At 37.5% G+C, this 21,667-nt stretch overlaps 1 protein-coding gene and 1 pseudogene across 1 annotated transcript; both read left to right on the top strand.

The window, feature by feature from the left end:
- The first annotated feature begins 493 nt into the window (after window positions 1-493).
- Window positions 494-8,334, top strand: LOC135665741 (BTB/POZ domain-containing protein At3g08570-like; annotated as a pseudogene).
- Window positions 8,335-10,008: 1,674 nt separating this feature from the next.
- Window positions 10,009-21,453, top strand: LOC103973307 (uncharacterized). The gene is made up of 5 exons (XM_009387837.3): window positions 10,009-10,319; window positions 10,423-10,513; window positions 12,159-12,282; window positions 19,677-20,717; window positions 20,880-21,453. The coding sequence occupies exons 1-5, from the start codon at window positions 10,133-10,135 to the stop codon at window positions 21,291-21,293; spliced, it is 1,857 nt and encodes a 618-aa protein (XP_009386112.2). The 5' UTR covers window positions 10,009-10,132; the 3' UTR covers window positions 21,294-21,453.
- Window positions 21,454-21,667: the final 214 nt, after the last annotated feature.

Genomic DNA, 21,667 nt, shown 5'->3' with positions numbered 1-21,667 from the left:
CGTTTGGTGCAAGCAGGCTTACCACGTGATCTTGTTTCAGCGTATCGGAGGAAGGTGAACCCGACCCACCCACCACATGTATTAATTATTTCATGTTGGCACAAACTTGATAAGACCCCATCAACATCATCGGCTTTCCTAGGTGGATGGGGATGGGCCCTCCTCAACTGCCCCCATCCCATGCACCAAAATGTACATGCCGCAAAGGCTTACTTACTACTTCATCCAATTTTGCATTTTCAATTTCCACATAATTCCTCCTAAACCCTTAAAAAATGTTCATATATATATATATATATATATATATATATATATATATATATTATAATGCTCATTATATTTCTAAGATAAACAGAGCGGTGGCGTCAATGTAAATAGCAACAAAGGCAGGGGCATGTTCGAACATGAGCTTTAGCTCGTTATATTGCCTCCCTCCCTCCCTCCTATCCTTCCCTCGTCACATCTGTCTTCGCGTCCTGCTTTTCCCCGAAGTGACGACTGGTAAGATGCTATGGAGAGAAAAGAGGAAGGGAGAAGGGAGTGGGGGACGATGCCGGAGAGATCTGCACTGTTCCCGGCTACGAAGCCGTCCACCTCTCCGCGATTCTGTGGTTCGATCAGCAGGAGGTGATCAGCTTCGACTTCGCATTGGTTCTTGTGGGTTTTGCTTCAAAAGTTTGGTTTGACTTCGAATGTGTCTTTTTTTTTGTGTTATTGCTGGGATAAATCGAAGAAAAATGCGATTTTCAATATGCTTTTAGTAGTTTTTGATTTGTGGTCTGTAACGGATGATGAAATGTGAGCAAAGAACGCGATTTTAATTGCTGTTGTTATCGCCTTACGGCTTTAATGGGGATTAAGTTTGTCTTTAAGTCGTTCAAATGTTTTGCATTTTGCTCCTTCTCAGCCATTTAGGAAGCTCTTTACTGAAAGCCTCTTTTCCAACCCCTGTTTCTACCTTGGACTACTAATTCTACTAGTTCTCCGAAGATATCTTTACCTTTTGTTTTAACATGAATGTTCTTTAGTTTGAACAAGAAATAAGGGCACTTTTGATGAATTCCGGTCTGGCAACCTCGTTTGTGGATCGTGTTAGCTGAACTGTGGGCAATGCTGTGTTTCCCATATTGAAAATTATGATTCTTGTGTAGGATATTCTCGGACGTTGATGGGGATTTAACTGTTCATGTGGATGGACAATCATTCTTGTTGCACAAGGTACACACAGTTTAATCAGCTGTAATTCCATTTCTTTAAATTTAAGTGAAAGTAACCTGTGTTTCCAAAATGCTTTAGTGATATCTACTTGAGGCTTCTCTTCTGAAAAATTCGATTTTGGTGCTTACAATTTTAGTGGACTTGTTCTTCTGAAGAATCTCATTCCTTTAGGGTTTATTTTGTTTTTGGATTTTATTGGGTGGAGTGGGTTGCACTAGTTGGAACTTGAAAAGTCTTATGACTTGAGTATCAAGAGCTTGCTAAATTGCCAACAGACAATAATTTTATATTTACGAGTTGTAATCAGTATCCAAAAAGGGAAGACTGAATCCACTAGTAAGATATGTCTCTAAGAGAATTGATTTAACAGGGACATATGAAACTGCAAAAAGGAAATGGCTAGGACTAATTTCCAACATAACATAGATTTTGCGATTATTCACAAGACTTTTAAACATAAATTTTGCTTTGACCAACTTTTTCATGCAAAAGTAGCAGCAATGAAAAAATATCTATAAAGAATGTTGTGATGGTGGCAACTATTCGTAAATGCTTTTAATTTGAATAGGGTGCATTTGTGAAGCTTGCATATATATTTCAAAATGAAACCCAAACAGATCCATTGGTTGATCGATCATCGGCCTTGCTAACTTGTGGTCATGTAGCAAAAATCATTTTGTTTTTAATAGATGCTAATAGCAAACTTATGAATTGATACTAGCTTAATCAATATTAACACAGAATTGATACTAGCTTAATCAATATTAACACAGAATTGATACTAGCTTAATCAATATTAACACAGATAGTAAACAGTGATATAAAGGAGAGTGCAAGTTCAATACAGATTTACAATGCCCAAAAGATATAGTTAAAATTTGAATTACTGTATCTAAATGTTTATGTGGTCCAACAGATTGATAAACATATCTGCAAGTTTCAGATTGCCGTTAGCTTAACTTTTCTAGAATTTGCCACAGTTGTCATCCTTCTATGGCATTTGCAGATTATTTGTGTTGCTTATTGTCTGCTCTCAATAAATTAATTCTTCTCAGCAACACAAGCGAACATGGCAGTAGTCTTTTTTTTTGTTGCATAGTTTCTTATTACATCCTGCTGAATCTTAATTCAGTTTACATACTACCTTGATGAAAATCATACATGTTTGATATGTATTTTATAGTTTCCTCTGGTTTTGCGGAGTGGAAAATTTTGGAAAATGGCAAATGAATCCAGGAATCCAGACCTCTCGAGGTTGGAACTTCATGGGGTTCCTGGGGGAGCTGAAGCATTTGAACTTGCTGCTAAATTCTGTTATGGAACAAATTTCGAGATCACCCCTAGTAATGTTGCAAAACTCCGTTGCATAGCAGAATATCTGGAAATGACAGAACAATATAAGGAATGCAACCTAATTGCCCGAATAGAGACATACTTAGATGAGATTGTATCTCAAAGTGTTAGAGCTAGCCCCAGGAAATTTACCACAAGGTAATTTTGGCAACCCAACAAGACAATAAAACGGAAAGAATAAAAGCGAGACAAGAACACAAGAACACCAGATATACGTGGTTCGGTCAATTGACTTTGACCTACATCCACGGACGAAAGAGGAGCAAATTACTACTGCAAAAGAGGGACAATTACAAATGCCTTAGGAAGATGTTCCTAGGCCATAAAACACCCGAAAATACTAAACAAGAAAAACCAAACTATAAGTCCAAACTATTTAAATGAGTATGGACTTAAACCAAAGCAAACACTTAGGTTTTTCTTGTGGTGCCTGTGGTGCCTCTTGTGGTGCATCTGACTTCAAAGCCCAGGCCCTTATTTATAGTTCCAAGACAAGACAACAAGTCTGATTTTCCCGATGTAGGGCTATGGGACTTGCCAAACTAACAAATCTCCACCTTGGCATGTCCCAACGAAACTTGCTCCACTTTCTTCATAAAAGCCCTAATGGGCAATCACCAACAATGAACACCAACCAAGTCCAAGCACTTCTTGAACTTGTAAACTGAAACAGGCTTCGTAAGCATATCAACTGGATTGTCCTTCGTATGAATTTTCTGAACAAGGACTTTCCCCTCAGCAATGGTATCTCATTTGCATCCAACAATTTTCTTACCCGAAGGCGGCTTCACAAGATCCCAAGTTCTATTCCGATGGAGAGACTCAATTTCTTCATTCATCGCAATCAACCACTTAGCGGAATTATCACAAGAAACTGCATCTGAGTAGGAAGTAGGCTCACCAACTTCACTCGTCTCTTCTGCAATAGACAAAGCATATGCAACCAAATTTGCATATCTTTGTGGTGGTCGAATATCTCTCCGTGGTCTATCCTTGGCTATGGAATATTGCTCTTCCTCTGGATCATCTGCATCAGTAGACTCGGGACCACCTACTGGTATTCTTTGAGTAGAAGAGTTCGACTTAAAAGAATCTGAACTACCAATCTTAAACTCCACCTGCTTCTGCGCACTATCATTTGTACAACTAGTAGAATCCTCTTTAGAAGATAACATAAACAATTCATCAAAAGTAACATCTCTACTAATTATAAATTTTGGGGATTTGGGATCAGGACACCATAATCTGTATCCTTTCACCCCAGAAGCATACCCAAGGAAAATGCACTTTTTAGCCCGAGGCTCTAATTTTCCTTCATTTACATGCATGTATGCTGGACACCCAAAAATTTTTAAATCAGAATAATCAGTAGGAGTACCTGACCAAACTTCCTCTGGAGTTTTAAAGTTAAGTGCTGCAGAAGGAGCACGGTTGACAACGTAACAGGCCATATTAATCGCCTCTGCCCAAAAGTCCTTTGTCAACCCTGCATTTGAGATCATACACCTCGCTCTCTCCAAGAGTGTTTTGTTCATACGTTCGGCCACACCATTTTGCTGAGGCGTCATCCTAACAGTGCGATGCCGAACGATTCCTTCATTTTTGCAGAATTCTATAAAGTCACCTTCACAAAATTTCATGCCATTATCTGTTCGAAGCCGCTTAATCTGTTTACCTGTTTGTTTCTCAATCAAAGCCTTCCATTGTTTAAATGTTAGAAAAACATCATTTTTATGCTTCAGAAAATAAACCCAAACTTTCCTGGAATAATCGTCAATGAAAGTCAACATATACCTGGCACCACCCTTAGATTGAACATGAGCTGGACCCCAAAGGTCTGAATGAATATAGTCAAGAGTACCTTTCGTTTTGTGAACTGCCGGAGAAGTGAAGCTGACTCTTTTCTGCTTTCCAAAAATGTAGTGTTCACAAAAATCAAGTGGCCCAGTACTCTGTCCGCAAAGTAGACCCCTTTTGCTCAATATGCTCAAACCTTTTTTGCTCAATATGCTCAAACCTTTTTCGCTCATATGACCCAAACGCATATGCCATAATTTGGTGATGTCAGAATCAGACAATGATGATGACGAAATTGCAACCGAACCTGTGACAGTAGTTCCCTGTAGAATATACAAGCTACCAGACCTACAAGCTTTCATAACAATAAGGGCACTTCTAGAAACTTTCATAACTCCACCTTCAGTTGTGTATTTACACCCAAGGGCCTCTAGGGTACCTAAAGAGATGAGATTCTTTTTTAAATCAGGAACATGTCTAACATTAGTGAGCGTCCTCACAATACCATCATGCATTTTAATTCGGATTGTACCTCTACCAACAACATCATATGCGGCATTATTGCCCATCAAAACAATTCCACCATTACAAGATTCATATGTGGAAAACAAATCCCTATTGGGACACATGTGATAAGAACAACCTGAATCTAAAATCCATTCATTTTTAGACCTCGTCCTGTCATCAATAGCAGAAAAAATATTTCCAACAATCTCATCAGTTGCTACACTAACTTCAGCGGATTCAATAGTTTTTTCAACAAATTTTTCCTTTTGCTTTAATTTATTTTTCAATTTAAAGCAATCAGATTTAATGTGCCCCATTTTATGACAATATCTGCATTCCAAATTTCTATGTCTGGATTTAGATCTAGATTTAGATCTACTACTGTCAAATTCTCTTGTATCCATTCTCCCCCTAACAACCAGACCCTCAACCTGATTCTCTCTACTTTCCCCAGTGATATTCCTGTCTATCTGCTCCTTAGATTTCAGTAAAGATTTAATTTCTTGATAAGAAACTGTTTCTTTTCCATAAATCAAAGTATCACGGAAATGCTTAAAAGATTGGGAAAGAGAACACAAGAGTAACAAAGCCTTATCCTCATCATCAATTTTTGCATCTATATTCTCCAAATCCATAACCAAAGAATCAAACTTATCAAAATGCGAGAGTATAGATATACCTTCAATCATCCGAAGCATATACAAACTCTGCTTCAAATAGAGACGATTCTCCACTGTCCTCTTCATGTACAAGGCTTTAAGCTTGTCCCACATGCTCTTAGCCGTAGTCTCCGTAGCTACCTCCCGTAAAACCTCGTCAGAGAGATTTAGAATGATGCTTGATCGGGCCTTCTTATCCATACCCGCAAGCTCTTCTTTTGACATATCATCTGGAATGCTCTCGGCTCCCTGTAGTACCAAATCAACTCCGTCTTGAACCAGAATGGCCTCTATCTTGAGTTGCCACAAGCCGAAGTTGACATTTCTGTCGAATTTCTCGACAACAATCTTTGTTATTATCATCGTTGCCAAAAGATCCCAGAACCAGGCTCTGATACCAGTTTGTTAGAGCTAGCCCCAGGAAATTTACACCAAAACACCAGATATACGTGGTTCGGTCAAAGTCAATTGACTTTGACCTACATCCACGGACGAAAGAGGAGCAAATTACTACTGCAAAAGAGGGACAATTACAAATGCCTTAGGAAGATGTTCCTAGGCCATAAAACACCCGAAAATACTAAACAAGAAAAACCAAACTATAAGTCCAAACTATTTAAATGAGTATGGACTTAAACCAAAGCAAACATTTAGGTTTTTCTTGTGGTGCCTGTGGTGCCTCTTGTGGTGCATCTGACTTCAAAGCCCAGGCCCTTATTTATAGTTCCAAGACGAGACAACAAGTCTGATTTTCCCGATGTGGGACTATGGGACTTGCCAAACTAACACAAAGTGTTGAGAAGTCACTAGAAGTTTTATGTGCATGTGATGACTTGCATCCCATGGCGGAGGATGTGGGTCTCCTGGACAGATGTATAGACGCAATTGCAAACAATGTTAGCAAGGAGCAATTGGTTTCTGGTTTAGCTCATTTGGAATGTGATAGCAGATCTGAAAAGACGCATTGCCGGTACTGGTGGGTGGAAGAACTTTCTGTACTAAATATTGAACTTTATAAGCAAGTTATAACTGCCATGAGGAGAAAAGGTGTCAGAGCAGATAGCATTATTCAATCAATAGTGCATTATGCTCAGAACACTCTAAAGGATAGCCAAAAACAACAGCCATGGGATTTTGGCGTTGTTGTTGGTGACAAGCAGAGAGTAATAGTAGAAGCTCTTGTTGGTCTCTTAGCAACAGAAAAGATCACATCTGTTCCTCTCTACTTTTTGTTTAGAATTTTGAGGATGGCAGTAGAGATGGATGCAGGTCTTAGCTGTAAGGAGGAGCTTGAAAGGAGGATTGGGTTCCAACTGGAACTGGCTTCACTTGATGATCTCCTCATTCCTTCACTACAAGCAAGCGATTCAGTGTTTGATGTTGATACTGTCCACCGGATACTGGTAAATTTCTTGAAAAGAATTGACGAGGAAGACTATGAGGAATCATCACAGTGTTCATATAAATCACAAGGCCTAAAATCTATTAGTCACAGTTCAGTATTGAAAGTTGGGAGGCTCATTGATGGTTATCTTGCTGAAATTGCACCAGATCCATATCTAAAACTGCCCAAATTCATGGCACTCATTGAACTTTTGCCAGAATATGCTCGTGTTATCGATGATGGAATTTACAGAGCCATTGACGTATACCTAAAGGTACCGATTGAATCTATGAACATATATGTGCACTTGTGGTTGTGGCTGCATCGATGCATGTTCATGTGTGGATGCACGCATATGTGTGCACTGGCATGTACAGGAGTTGCATCGTAATAGTCAATATGCTTTGTCATAGCCATATCCAAATATGGCTAATTTTTCATATAATTCTTTTACTTCTTGAATGAATACCACTCTATTTTTTATGCTAAAGATTATTTAGCATTTATCACTAAAGAATTATGCCTTTTATCAAACTCTAATGGCCATGTTGGACAGCTTCCAGGCACCTGACAGATTCTTTTTGCTCCTAAAGAAGGTAGTAAGACAACTGATGTCCAAAGAACATCTAACAAGCCTTGGAGACATAGTTCCCAGTGATGATATAATATTTATTCTAACTGTTTGCTATATCTTAATGAAAATTTTTTGGCCTTCTATAAATCAGAATACAGTTGCGTATCTGGTAAGTTGACCAAATCTGTTTATCCTTTTAGGCCCATCCGTCAATGACCGAGTCTGAATGCAAGAAATTGTGCAAGCTCATAGACTGCCAGAAGCTCTCCCAAGAAGCCTCCAATCATGCAGCCCAAAATGATCGGCTACCACTCCAGATGATTGTTCGTGTCCTTTATTATGAGCAGATTCAACTGAAGTCTACCATCTCAGGTAATGATTGTGAGGCATCCTTTTCACAGAGGATGGTCAACAGCAGTAGTGTAGTATATGCTGCAATCTCTCCCAGTGATAACTATGCCTCTCTAAGGAGGGAAAACTGGGAACTCAAGTTAGAAATATCATGAATGAGGGTGAGGCTTAGTGAATTGGAGAATGAACAAGCGTTCATGAAGCAAGGAATGGGGGATAACAGCTCAGCAGAACATAGTAGAGCATTCTTTACATCCATTTCCAAAGGGATTAGCAAGATAGCAATATTTGGCCCAACTCATGGAAAACACTGGAAAAGCACAAGGAAGTCACAAGGATCGGATGGGAAGAGTTGGAGGCGGCAAAGGCAATCTGTCTCACAAAAATACTGAGTTCGACAGCAAATGCACTGACTGAAATTAAGTCAAGTTAGATGATATCAGAGATCATGATGCCTGTGGCATAAGAGCAGCTATAGCTTAAGTAAATGTAGAGAGAGGAGGAAGAGAGGAATGGGTTTGAATACTATAGAGTTTTTCCATACTTGAATGTACTGGTAATTTGGTTCATGAAAAATATGTGCTTAAGCTTTTGTGTATCTAATTGCATAGTGATGGAATAATGATTTGTTGGAAACTACTATCTGCAAGAGCTGAAGATGATGGATTCATTGATTCTTTCATGTATGTTTTGTACACTCCTCCCATGTGGTGCAGCCAAGTAGAGTTGCTTAAGCCTAAATTATGTGGAGAGTCTTGATCAGATCTCCCAGCATAAGAACGATGATTTATCAGTACAAGATGATCAATATATCAAAATATTACTACAGTTTCATAATGAAAGATTGGAACTTCTTTTCTGTTGCTGGATGCTTTCCTAGTATCTTATTTTGATGGAAGAGATTCTTAAATGTGAAAAATCAGGATGAAAACTTTTGTCTTATCAGAAGGCTTGAAAGAATTTTTTGTAAGGAGTTTTGTAAGGCACGAAGAATGGTGAACAAACGTATTTTCCCCTTGTTTGCTTAATGAAGGGGCTTTGAGGAAGTCATAGAGATTAATGCTGCTGCACTCCAGCAAACATTCAACATGCATGATAAAAGATCACTACAATTATTGTATATAGTTGGTGCTTCTACAGTACATCTTCTTTTTCTCTTTTGTTCTTTTATATATATATATATATATATATATATATATATATATATATATATATATATATATATATATATAATTGGAAAAACTAGAAACGTGAAGGCAAAGGGTTATAACACAAACTCAAGATATTAGGACAAGAAAGAATTCAATGCACACACTAAGAGAGGATGTTTTATAACCATTGTTTGGGTATGACTTGATCCAAAGAAATACATAAAAAAGGAGGAACATATTTATTTGTGAAAGCTATAATCATGTCCTGGTTATGTTTATCTATCAGAACGGATAGATCACAATGAGTCTACAGTGCACATAATAATTAATCCACATTAATCACTTTGATAAACATAGTTATTTGATGTATTTCTTTGGATCCATCCATACATCACTCTTGTTTGGCACAAAGAAAACCTTCCCACATCACTTCCATTGGCTGCTGCACCTATGGCCCTTGTAGGCCCCTGCTGCAGACCAATGGAAGCCCCTGTTCTGTGTTCTATGGTCTCCAGCATGTCACGCTCGACCCGAATCCGGGAAAAGAGGAAACAGTGAACGGGCCCCGCTGGCTTTCCCGAATGTCGACCAATAACTAACTGCCGCGTCATCAGGCAGTGATATGTATCTGGTTACGTGGGCTCCTGACCTTTTAATTCCTTTTGACCGTTAGGTAGCAGTTATATTGAATTCGATGTCTATCTTCTGTTTCAGTTCCTCTTTTATATTATGCATATGCATTTATCAATGACCAATGCAAATTTTCGTAGAGTATATATGCATTTGTCACCATCATTGACATTATATAAAATTCTACATTTTTAATCGTATTTAAATTTCATAAAAGTATAAAAGTAATGGTGTTTTATAAGGTATAATATAAATTAAACTCTAATTAATTTACAGTCACTAAAGGAGAATAACTACATGTATTTTTTTTAAGGTTTTGAGTGGATATAATATTAGACTAAGCTTTAGAGGGACGTATACGCAATTATGCCATATCAATAAAACACGACATGCTTTCTTCCTCGCGCAGTTGAGGTGCTTCTTTCGCTCTCTCTTAATCGCCACCTCCTCTGGATCGGATCTCGGAAGGCCTCCGGAGGGCGCCGATGTCATCAGCGGCGGCTCCCGAATGAGTCACATCTGCAAGGATTCCCCGATCTCCGCGAGGAGTGTCCCGGCGGCGTCGTTGCTGCTCCGGCCGGAGAGGAGAAACGCCAGCGGAGGGCAGCGGCTTGGTGATAGATCTCTTCTCACGGGCCGCATCGCTAGCCCTCCGATCGGGTCTGTTCTCGAATCCGACGGCCAGGAAGGACCCGGTTGTTCTTCTCATTGAATTTGTTGCTTTTCCTTTACGCCGCTGCCATCGGTCTTTGTTATGCTTGCTGATTTACCTCTCTCTGATCGTGGTTCCTTTTGTAGAATCGAATGAATCTGTTGGGAAAGCCAAGATTAATTGGAGCGTCATGGACGATTTGCTCGATGCTGACTTCGGGAAGCACGATTATGATTGGTAAATGCTGCAGGATCAATCCGTTTAAACTTCATTCTGAAGGTTTTCTTGAGTTCGTGAATCATTGATGGAAAACACTGCAGATTTCACTGTTTGTTATGCTAAGTTGTTCACAAGACTCGATTAGGGCATTTATAACACTGGCATTCCAGAGTTGCACGTGACCAATCAGAAAGCTTATAGTTGGGCATGATTGAGAACCATCGTAACAAGTACAACAGATTCAATATCGACCAAGCTTAGCTCAACTGCTAAATACCCTGACGTCTAGGTAAAAGGGCGAAGAGTTCGGTCACTACCAGGTGTTACCCCCTTGTTTAACTCTAATAGGACTTAAGTGCCTGGTCTTGGCCTTTGTGTCCCTACTCAAAACAAAGAACTACCATCCAATTTGACCAGACATGAACTGATCTGTTATGTGGGACAATGAATGCCAATCTTGAAATTCTTATTGTAGATTAATTTTTAAATTCTAGAGAAGCATCACTTTTTCATAGCTTTGCAAGCAATATTACTTCTGAAATTCTATCTTCATTTGGTCTGCGCCTTGACGAATACCAGTTCTATCAGATTTTTTTTGGAAATCAATTTCCTACTTAGTGACTTTGTATAGTTTGATTCATATTTCTTTCTACTTCGTATTTGGTGCATGTGTTTTATACAAGTGGATGATCCATATATTGCCATTCTTGTCTGTTGTTTATGATTTTGGTATTCACTCATGATATTATTGTAATTGATGTGTAAATATCTGAGGAATGTGCAAAGCAATATTTTGATATCTCATATAAGCTCTGTGCCAATGATTTCAACAGGTTAAAATGTCAGAAGTGGTGTGAGGATACAAAGAGGGAAACCTGGAAGACTTTACTAGAAACATTGATTTAAATGTTCTTGATTTAATTTTAAGTATTGCTTCACACAAAGTTCAATGATAGAAAAAGATCCATGTTTGCGACTCCAACTATTTGGGACATTATAACTTGTCATTTTGTGGTGGTTGCGCACAATGCTATCCTCTCGGCGGATGAGTTGACCACACTACTAAGTAAAACTACTACTGTAACATAGGATGAATTTGACTCCCTAGAAATGAAATATGCATGATTGCTATACCCAACTACAGCGATAAGATCTTTTATATTCTTTTTATCATCTTACACTAGTTTGTACTTTTCTTAGTACCAAATTCTCAGATTTTAAATGAAACTAAATGTCTCTACACTCCAATGTTTCTTAATACATTTAGTATTAAGAAGTTCTATTTTATCTAGTTCTGAACTTCCATAAACAGTTCTATTTTTGCTTAAGCAGAATCACAGTCCCGTCTTGGTTATAAGTATCAAATTTAAATTCTTAAAATCACATAGATTAACTACTTGCTCATCCAATAGTGCAAGTTACTCAGCTTTGGTAAGTCATAACTGCCTTATATGCATTATTGAAGATGACGATAGATATGGAATCATTTCTTTAAGAATTTAAATTTGATACTTATCTTCACTAAAACAGTTTGTGGTATAGATGTTGCTAGAATTATATTTTTCAGTCCTTTTTTGTGCATTACAAGTTGACTATCTTTTATCAACATTATTCATGAAATTTTGGAGCTAATTACATGTCAATTTATATTAATTATTAACAGGCTTCTAACTCCCCCTGCAACTCCACATGCTGCTTCCTTGGTTTCTATTGAGAAACAATTACCTGCTGCTGCACCTAAGCATAGTTCTACTGCTAGATCATCCTCAACTGCAAGAGCATCTAGGGTTTGTATTATGTACATCTGAATTTGGTTTTTCAATTACATATTTTTCTAAATTAATTCCACTTATAGAATTTTTTATTCATAATGATGATTTGGTATCCTGATTTATGTATCTATCCATGTGCCTACTTTTCATTGAAGAAGATAACCACTATCTTTGATTTAATTGCATACTAGTAACTTCTCTTAAGTATTTGAACTTTTATGTAGTCAATTTTGCCCCTTACCATTGAATCTAATCAGATGATTGATGAGCCTTAATATACATGACTAAAACGAGAAATTTCCATCACTTGTGAAACATTCAAAGCATTCATGTCATGTTACTAACTATTGAATCTCGAATTTTGATGATGAAATCAATTGATGAGTTTATGGACTAATAAGCGTTTGAGATAAGTGACGCAGGAGAAACTTCGATCATGGACTTGAACCATCGAAAGGCAAATCGTTGAAGCAGGAGAATCAGACGTTGGGCCAGAGAGCATCATGTCAGAGATTGGATGTCGAGCCAGAGGATTGGTCGACGTGCCGGAGGATGGACTTCGTGCCGTGAGTTTGGGCATCGGGCCGGAAGGATCAGGTATTGTGCCAAGAAGATCGGATGTTGTGGAAGGTTAACATGTTAATAGATCGAGCAATACGTCGAAAGAAAGGACGATGTGTCAAAGGTTTAAACGAAATGTCGGATAAATAAATGACATGCCGAACAATGTGCTGAAAGCTTTATAATTGTAATTAGAGTTGTTAAGTCTTGATCGAAGTTATTTAGAGTCTAATTGAGTTGGTTTTACGGCGTAACCATATCAACTTGATTAGGAGCCCATTGGGCCTGAACTAGAGTCGAATTGGGCCTGTTGGAAGGTCAATTCAGTGACCTAGGTTTGGGTTGGGCGGTGGCACTGCTAGGCTCAAGCGGTGGTACCGCATGAGAGCCGGAAAGCACTGTTTGTGCTTTTCCGAGAATCCCGGTGGTAGTACCGCTAGTGTCGGCGATAGTATTGCCCAGGCCGACGGTGGTACTGCCAGAGCCCAGATTCCTGGGCTCTGTTCGGCGGTAGTACCGCCCGGTGCCGACGGTAGTATCGCTAGTACCCCGAAAACTCGGGGATTTGAATTTTTGGCTCCATTTTTGAAGTCATTTAGGGTCTATAAATATCTCACTCATGCTTACTTGATGGAGCAAAAATTCTAGAGCATAAAAGTGTTGTAAAATCTCTTGAAAAGTGTTTAAGTCTCTTCCTCCTTAAGTGTAGAGGTTATACTAAGGAGGTGTGAGGTCTTGTGTAAAAGAGGTGTAAAGGTTCTTTCCTAAGCCTGTGAAAACGAGAAGGGTTGTAACAAGGGTAGTTGATCTTCGCCCGTTGAAAAAAATATCCGTAGTAAAAGCCGGTGGCCTCGAGAGAAGAAGAATCGGGAGTGGACGTAGGTTAGGACAACCGAACCACTATAAATCGGTTTGCATCCTTTTCTTATCTTCCCTTATCATTACTTACTGATTTACTTACTACCCTTACTCATATTTTTAGTTCAACACATTTTCGATACGGGTTTTATCGATCAAAATTTTCAAATCGGAACTTTATTTCGAAAGCATTAATTCATCCCCCTCTCTTAGTGCCTTTACGATCCTAACAATTGGTATCAGAGCATAGTTCTCTCAGTTGGTTTAACACCCAAGAGAGATTAAATGATTTTTTTTTGCAATCAAGAGGATCACTCTATCACTCGTCCTCCTATGTTTATTAGGACGGACTATACTTATTGGAAGACGCAAATGCAGATTTTCTTGATTTCTGTAGATTTTGATTTATGGAATGTCGTTGAATGTGGTTTTCAAAAATCTTCTAAACTGATAAATGAATGGAATGATATTTGGCACACACTTGAAGTTACTCATGAAGGTACAAATAAAGTAAAAGAATCTAAGATTAATCTTTTGGTATATAGTTATTGATTATTTAGAATGAAGTTAAGCGAAACCATTGGTGACATATATACCCGCTTTACTGATGTTGTCAATGGTTTGAAAACTGGTAAACGTTATACTAATCTTGAATTAGTTAATAAAATTTTAAGATCTATTCTAAAAAATTAGGATCCAAAGGTAACTGCAATTCAAGAAACAAAGGACTTTAACAACTTTCCTCTTGAAGAACTCATAGGATCATTAATGACCTATGAAATGACTTGCAAGGCACATGACGAACAAGAGGAAAACCTTCCAAAGAACAAGAAGGATATTACACTTAGAACCAAAGAAGATCACTCGAGTGAAAGCTTAATGATGATGACCTTCTCACAAGAAAATTTAAAAAGTTCATGAAAAAGAACAAAACAAATTCTGTAAGACAGGAATCTAAGAAACAAAATAAGCTTAAAAAGGATACAATAATTTGTTATGAATGCAAAAAGCTAGGGCACTTCAATGAGTATCTACAATTGAAGAAGTTACCAGCACAAAAGAAGAAGAAATCACTCAAGGCAACTTGGGATAAATCAAGTGTATCAAAAAACGAAGAGCAAACCAATAAAGACGAAGTAGCAAACTACGCATTGATGACTTTCAGCGATGATGTATGTGACTCAACTGAAATTTCTTTACCTTATAATGAATTATTTGATACATTTCATTATTTATATAATAAACTTAAAACAATCGATAAGAAATATAAATTATTAAAAAATGATCATGTATCTCTCTTTAATGAATTTGATGGATTGAAAAATAAATATGACAATTGCATGCTAACATCTTGCACTAGATGTAAAGAAATAGGCTCACTCAAAAAGGAAACTATGTTATTACAACAAACATTAAAAAAATTTAAAATTGGAAATAAATCATTAAATATGATTCTTGCTAATAGAGATTATGTATATAGAAAGGAAGGAATCGATTTTGTGAGCAACGACACTTAACAAAAGTCAACTACGTTTATAAAAGGACCCATATTATATGTTCCCCCTAAAGTTAAATATAATTTTTGTAGAAGATATGGTCATTATGCTTATACATGTTCATTTAAAAAATATAGCTCTTATAAATTAGTATGGGTTCCTAAAGGAACCATAAATGATTTAATGCCAAAAGCTAAGAAATGTAGATCTAACCATGAAGGATCTAAAGTTAAATGGGTACCTAAAGCAAACCTCTCTTTCTTGTAAGTATGTCTCCAAACAAGAGCTAGGAGCAAGAGATGGTATCTTAATAGTGGATGCCCAAGGCACATGACCGGAGATTCAACACATTTCTCAAAACTCAGTAGTCGAGATGGAGGATGTCACCTTCGAAGATAATAATAAAGGGAAAATTATCAGCAAAGGAAATATTGGTAACAAATCAATTTTTTTTGTTGAAGATATTTTGTTAGTAGATGGCTTAAAACATAAACTTATTAAGCATTAGTCAATTGTGTGATAAGGGATATAAAACTAAATTTGAATCTAATACTTGCATCATAGAGATACCACATGAAAATAAATCTATGATTGCTTTAAGGAGCGATAATGTTTATACTATTGATCTTGATGATTTTCATGACGAAACTTGTTTTTCGGTTTTAAACGACGATGCATGACTCTAGCCTAGGAGATTATGCCATGCAAATATGAAATTAATCTCACAAATTGGAACTAAAGAACTTTAGTTTTTTTTAATTTTATAGGAATATATCTACGTTGTTTTCAATAAATTTCTCAAAGGTAAGAAAAATGATTTTGATGATGATTTTGAATTTGATAATTTAAATTTGAATTTAAATTCTTATCTCCAAAGCAACTTAGACACATTCATTTTCAAAGAAACCTTACCCAAGGAATGGAAGCATGTAGATGCACATCCTAAGGAGTTAATTATTGGAGATATATCAAAAAGGTATTCAAACTCGCTCTTCATTGAAAAATATTTATTCAAATGCATGAATCGAGAACTTTTACTATTTGTTCTTGTATGATTATTTCTTTTTACTAAAGAGAATATTTATCCAAACGAATCATGATATTATAGCTTGAGATTTATTTTATATGAATCAAGATATTTTATTATATGTTCTCCTATGATTCTTTTTGTTATTTACTAAAGAGAATATGTATCTAGATGAATTATGATCTTTCACTTAACTTCTTGAGATTCATGACTTAAGATTTATTTTATATTCAATCTCCTATGATTCTTTCTTTTCGTTAATGACTAAGAAGGAGATTTATCCAAATGAATCATGATCTTTCACTTGATATTTATAACTTGAGGTTTATTTTATATGAATCAAGATATTTTATTATTTGTTCTCGTATGATTCTTTTTACTATAGGAGATTTATCCAAATGAATCATGATATTTGTTCTCCTATTATTTTATATAAATCTTGATGATTACGACTTGAGATTTATTATGTACGATTCTTTTGTATTTATGACTTATAAACTCAAATTTGTTGATAACAAATGAGAAGAAGAAGAAGCTCGCTCATATTTGTATTGATGATAAAACAGGAGAAATAGCGATTATGTTGAACAAGGAGACTTATAATGCGTTTATAACTTTTCATTAGTAAAGACTCATGCCTAAATTTTACTAGTTATTTTTTGAAGCATGATTAAATATTTGGGCTTGTAATGATATATCAATTCGAATTTATCTCAACTTGAATTTAAGAGTACTATTGAAAAAGTTCTATTTTGAATTCAAGATAATCACATTTTTAAGATGATATAAAAAAGGAGTTTTGTTAATACCCATCATCAATTGACCTCTCATAACTTGAACTTATCTTTCATGTTATGATTGGAACATTTATGTAAAGGGAGAGAAGTAGCACTATGATACCATGGTATCATTCTCTTCTTTTTTATGATAACAAAGGGGGAGAGAGAAGTAGTAGCTTGTACATTTCAAAGAGAAGTAGTAATTTGCACATTTCTCCATTTTGTTGATGACAAATGGGGAGAAGTTGATTGTACTCTTTGATGGCATAAAAAATTATGATGTTTTAACTTACGATGATTTGGAATTATGCATATGATATATGCAATGATTACTTTGACATTTTAACTATGTATACGAAGTGTGCAATGATTATTTTGACATTTTAACTTTGATGTTTTGCATATGATCTTTGCAATGATTATTATTGAAACTTACTATGATTTCTGATTAAAATTCTTTCGACTTGAATTCAAAGAGTAGCATTGAAATGTTATCATTTTTTGAATTCGAGTTCATTTCAAAATGACATATAAATAGGGGGAGTTTAATTAAAACTCTGTCATCAATTAGTTGTCATCATAAAAAAGGGAGAGATTGTTGAACTCGGATTTTGATGATAAAATTGATTGATGAGTTTATGGACTAATAAGAGTTTGAGATAAGTAATGTAGGAGAAACTTCGATCATGGACTTGAACCATCGAAAGACAAATTGTTGAAGTAGGAGAATCAAACGTTGGGTTGGAGAGCATCATGTCAGAGATTGGACATCGAGCCGGAAGATTGGTATATGTGTCGGAGGATAGACTTCGTGCCATGAGTTCGGGTATCGGGTCGGAAGAATCAAGTATTGCGCCAAGAAGATCGAATGTTGTGGGAGGTTAACATGCTGATGGATTGGCAATATGTTGAAGGAAAGGACGATGCATCAGAGGTTCGGACGAAGTGCCAGATGAACAGATGACATGCCGGACAACATGTTGAAGACTTCATGATTGTAATTAGAGTTGTTAAGTCTTGATCGAAGTAGTTTAGAGTCTACTTGAGTTGGTTTTGGGGCGTAACCATGCCAACTTGATTAGGAGCCCATTGGGCTTGAACCAGGATCGAATTGGGCATGTTGGAAGGCCAATTAAGTGACTTGGGCTTGGGTTGGGTAGTGGCACCGCCAGGCTCAGGCGGTACCAGCCGAAAAGCACTATTTGTGCTTTTCCGAGAATCCTGGCGGTAGTACCGCTAGTGTCGATGGTAGTATCGCCTAGGCCGGTGGTGGTACCGCTAGAGCCTAGATTCTCGTGCTCTGTTCGGCGGTAGGATCGCCTGACGTCGACGGTAGCACTACTAGTACCTCAAAAACTCGGGGATTTGAATTTTTTGCTCTATTTTTGAAGCCATTTGAGGTCTATAAATATCCCACTCATTCTTGCTTGATGGAGCAGAAATTCTTGAGCATAAAAGTGCTATAAACTCTCTTGAAAAGTGTTTGAGTCTCTTCCTCCTTGAGTGTAGAGATTATACTAAAGAGGTCTGAGGCCTTGTGTAAAAGAGAGGTGTAAAGGTTCTTTCCTAAGCTTGTTAAAATGAGAAGAGAGGTGTAAAGGTTCTCTCCTAAGCCTGTGAAAAGGAGGGTTGTAACAAGGGTAGTTGATCTTCGCCCGTTGAAAAGAAGATCAGTAGTGAAAGCCTGTGGCCTCGAGGGAAGAGGAATCGAGAGTGGACATAGGTCGGGACGATCGAACCATTATAAATCAATTTGCATCATTTTCTTGCTTCCCCTTGTCATTACTTACTGATTTGCTTACTTACTACCCTTACTCATATTTTTAGTTAAACACATTTCCATTACGGGTTTTATCGATCAAAATTTTCAAATCGGAACTTTGTTTCGAAAGCACTAATTCACCCTCCCCTCTTAGTGCCTTTACGATCCTAACGCTAACCTCCATCTGATTGCTCATATTCTTCATGAATTGATGAACATCATGCCTACCTGCATGTTTGGACCAGCTTCTAAGTTATATCAGACAATCATTCATTCCTTTTTTCTTTCCAACTTGTTGGACTGGATATGCATAATTTTACTGAAGGATAATCTTTGAGATTTAGTGATTTTCAAAACCATGAGTGAGTTATTGTCTTGTAAGTAGGCCTATACAGGAGGTATTTACATGCACTTACCCAGAAGGATGGTAAAAGTTTGGAGCACTATGTTGCCATTGTTTTGGTAGAAGTTTGGAGTAGTATGTTGCCATTATTTTCCGACTAACACAAGTCCACTAATTTTTATTGAGGTTATGCTTTATGGTAATTATTTTGAAGTATTTTCTTTCTTTTGAAGTCACTTTTTCCCCTATTTATTCGATTGAGATGCTTTATATGGCAACAAGTATTTAACTTGTAATTTTGTTGTTGAACGATAAAATTTTTCATGTCACAAAATCACTTTGACAAAAGTTTCCTTTTTCATTCATATTGGCATTTCTTGAAAAATAAAAGAACTCATAGTTGAACATAAATCTGAGATAGAAAAAACATAAGGAGATGAAATCGACATGTTAATTCTTTTCTGCAATTTTGTGAACCACTTGAAAGTGCCAAACTCCTTTAACCCTGTTTGTTTGTATATTGAAAATTCTTGCTCAAGGAGAATTTATTGAATATCTTGCTCTTCTACTGTCTACTGTGCAGCTTTCTGCATCTCAAACAGAGAATGGCCATTCTGCAAGACCTGCCAGAAGTAGTTCGGTCACTCATGCTTCTCTCTCATCTTGCTATATATCTGATCATAACAAAACCTTGGTCCTTAACACAAACTCTATCTCAGTCACCTCAATACCATCAACCCCAATCAAACGGCCAGTAACCCCTTCTACTGCAAAGACATTGATACCAGTCTCTTATCCATTGCAAACACGTTCATTCACTCTTGTCAAAACTCGATCAACCTCTGGCCCTCCATGTATTAAACCTGAACCATCACATAATTCTAGGCCTGCAACTCCAACTTCTAGATCTCAATTCTCTACTAGTGCAAACTCAAACTCTAGTTTGGTGGCAGCCCATTCAATTTCCCGACCATCAACGGCCACTTGCCTGCCAATTTCTCGGGCAACAACATCGGCCTCGACAGTACGGCGCTCTCCATCTGTTGGGCGGCTTTCAGCTAGTAATGGTCGAATTCCACATTCGGCATCTTCTTCCTGTCCCAGCTCCCCAAATCGACAGCCTCAAGTTCCAAAAGGTTCAGCAGCATTTTCTTCTCGTCCCGTCTCCCCAAATCCATGGTCTCGGGCTCCAGTTTCTTCAGCATCTTCTTCTCGTCCCAGCTCCCCCCGACCTCGGGCTCCAGTGCAGCCAATTGATCTTCCAGATTTTCCTATTGATGTGCCACCAAATCTTAGGACAAATTTGCCTGAACGTTCTCTATCTGCCAGCAGGGCACGACCAGGAATGGCACTTGCTGTCCGGGCAAATTCAAATTCTGAAGCAGTGGTTCCTTCCAGTTCAAAACGAAAAATTTCTGTACCATTTGAATCTCGGAGTAAGTTCCCAGAAAATACACCAAAAGCTCCTCTACACAGCAACACACTTCACTCCAATTCACCTGAGGACCAAAAGCCTATGGGATCTGAAGCTGGACCTCGCAGGACTACTAAACTGGCTTCTGCTACAGAGAGCACTGGATTTGGAAGAACAATTTCAAAGTCATCACTGGCTATTAAGCATATGGTATGTTCCATTTTGTGCATGGAATAATATTTTCATCAAGCATTTAACTTCTTACAGGAGTGCTTGCCTCCTAAATTGAACTAAGATTAGACAAAGCTATAAGGTCATACATGCTTAATGAATAGTAGATCACACTCCTATGTCTTCAATATGTGTGTGTAGGACATCCGCCAGAAGAGCTTTGGAGGCATTCGGGGTGCATCAGTTTTTCCTCATAGTATTCAGTCTACGATGTCCAGTGGCCGAACTGTTCGAGCATCAAAGACGACTGTTCCTGTCACTAATGGTGGAATTCTTGTTGAAAATGGTGGTCACAAGGGAACATCTGGGGCCTTCAACGGAGCAGTATCGTGCAACATGAACACTGGTTCCAGATCTTCAGATTGGGAAAACCTCATGACAAGGGAGAGAATGGATGATGCAGATCTACATGGTAGCCACAAGTATGACGTGATCCTGATGAAAGAGGACTTGAAGAACACAAGCTGGCTTCTTGGTGCTGACGATAAATCTGACCAGGGCTCGGTATTTGATCACCGATTTGAGCCTCTGCCTGAACTCTTTGATCCCCTATAGCAAGTTTGTTCATAATAGTCTGTTTTCATTCATAATAGTCTGTTTTGTTGATTTGTGATTGGTGTTCTCTCAAAGGCCTGTTTTTGCTTACAACAAGAGGATGCTGATATTGATATATTTTTTATCCAATTGATATGAATAGACCACAATTCTTGATCCAGTCCATAATGTATATAGTACATATCCCATCATGGCTTTTAGACTTTGTATTTGCTGGAGAACATTGGTTTCCTTGTAGTTGGGTGCTTGCTATCAACGAGAATGCAATATTGTCAACACTGACTCCTTAAAACCTCCTCAGGAAGCATTCCATGTTGTAGAAGCTTCCTTGATAGGGCTGACTACCAACAATTATTGCGTTAAGGATTGAGGAA

Source organism: Musa acuminata, unplaced genomic scaffold (genome assembly GCF_036884655.1).
Source record: "Musa acuminata AAA Group cultivar baxijiao unplaced genomic scaffold, Cavendish_Baxijiao_AAA HiC_scaffold_1040, whole genome shotgun sequence".
NCBI lineage: Eukaryota > Viridiplantae > Streptophyta > Magnoliopsida > Zingiberales > Musaceae > Musa > Musa acuminata.
This window is presented reverse-complemented; position numbering and strand designations above follow the sequence as displayed.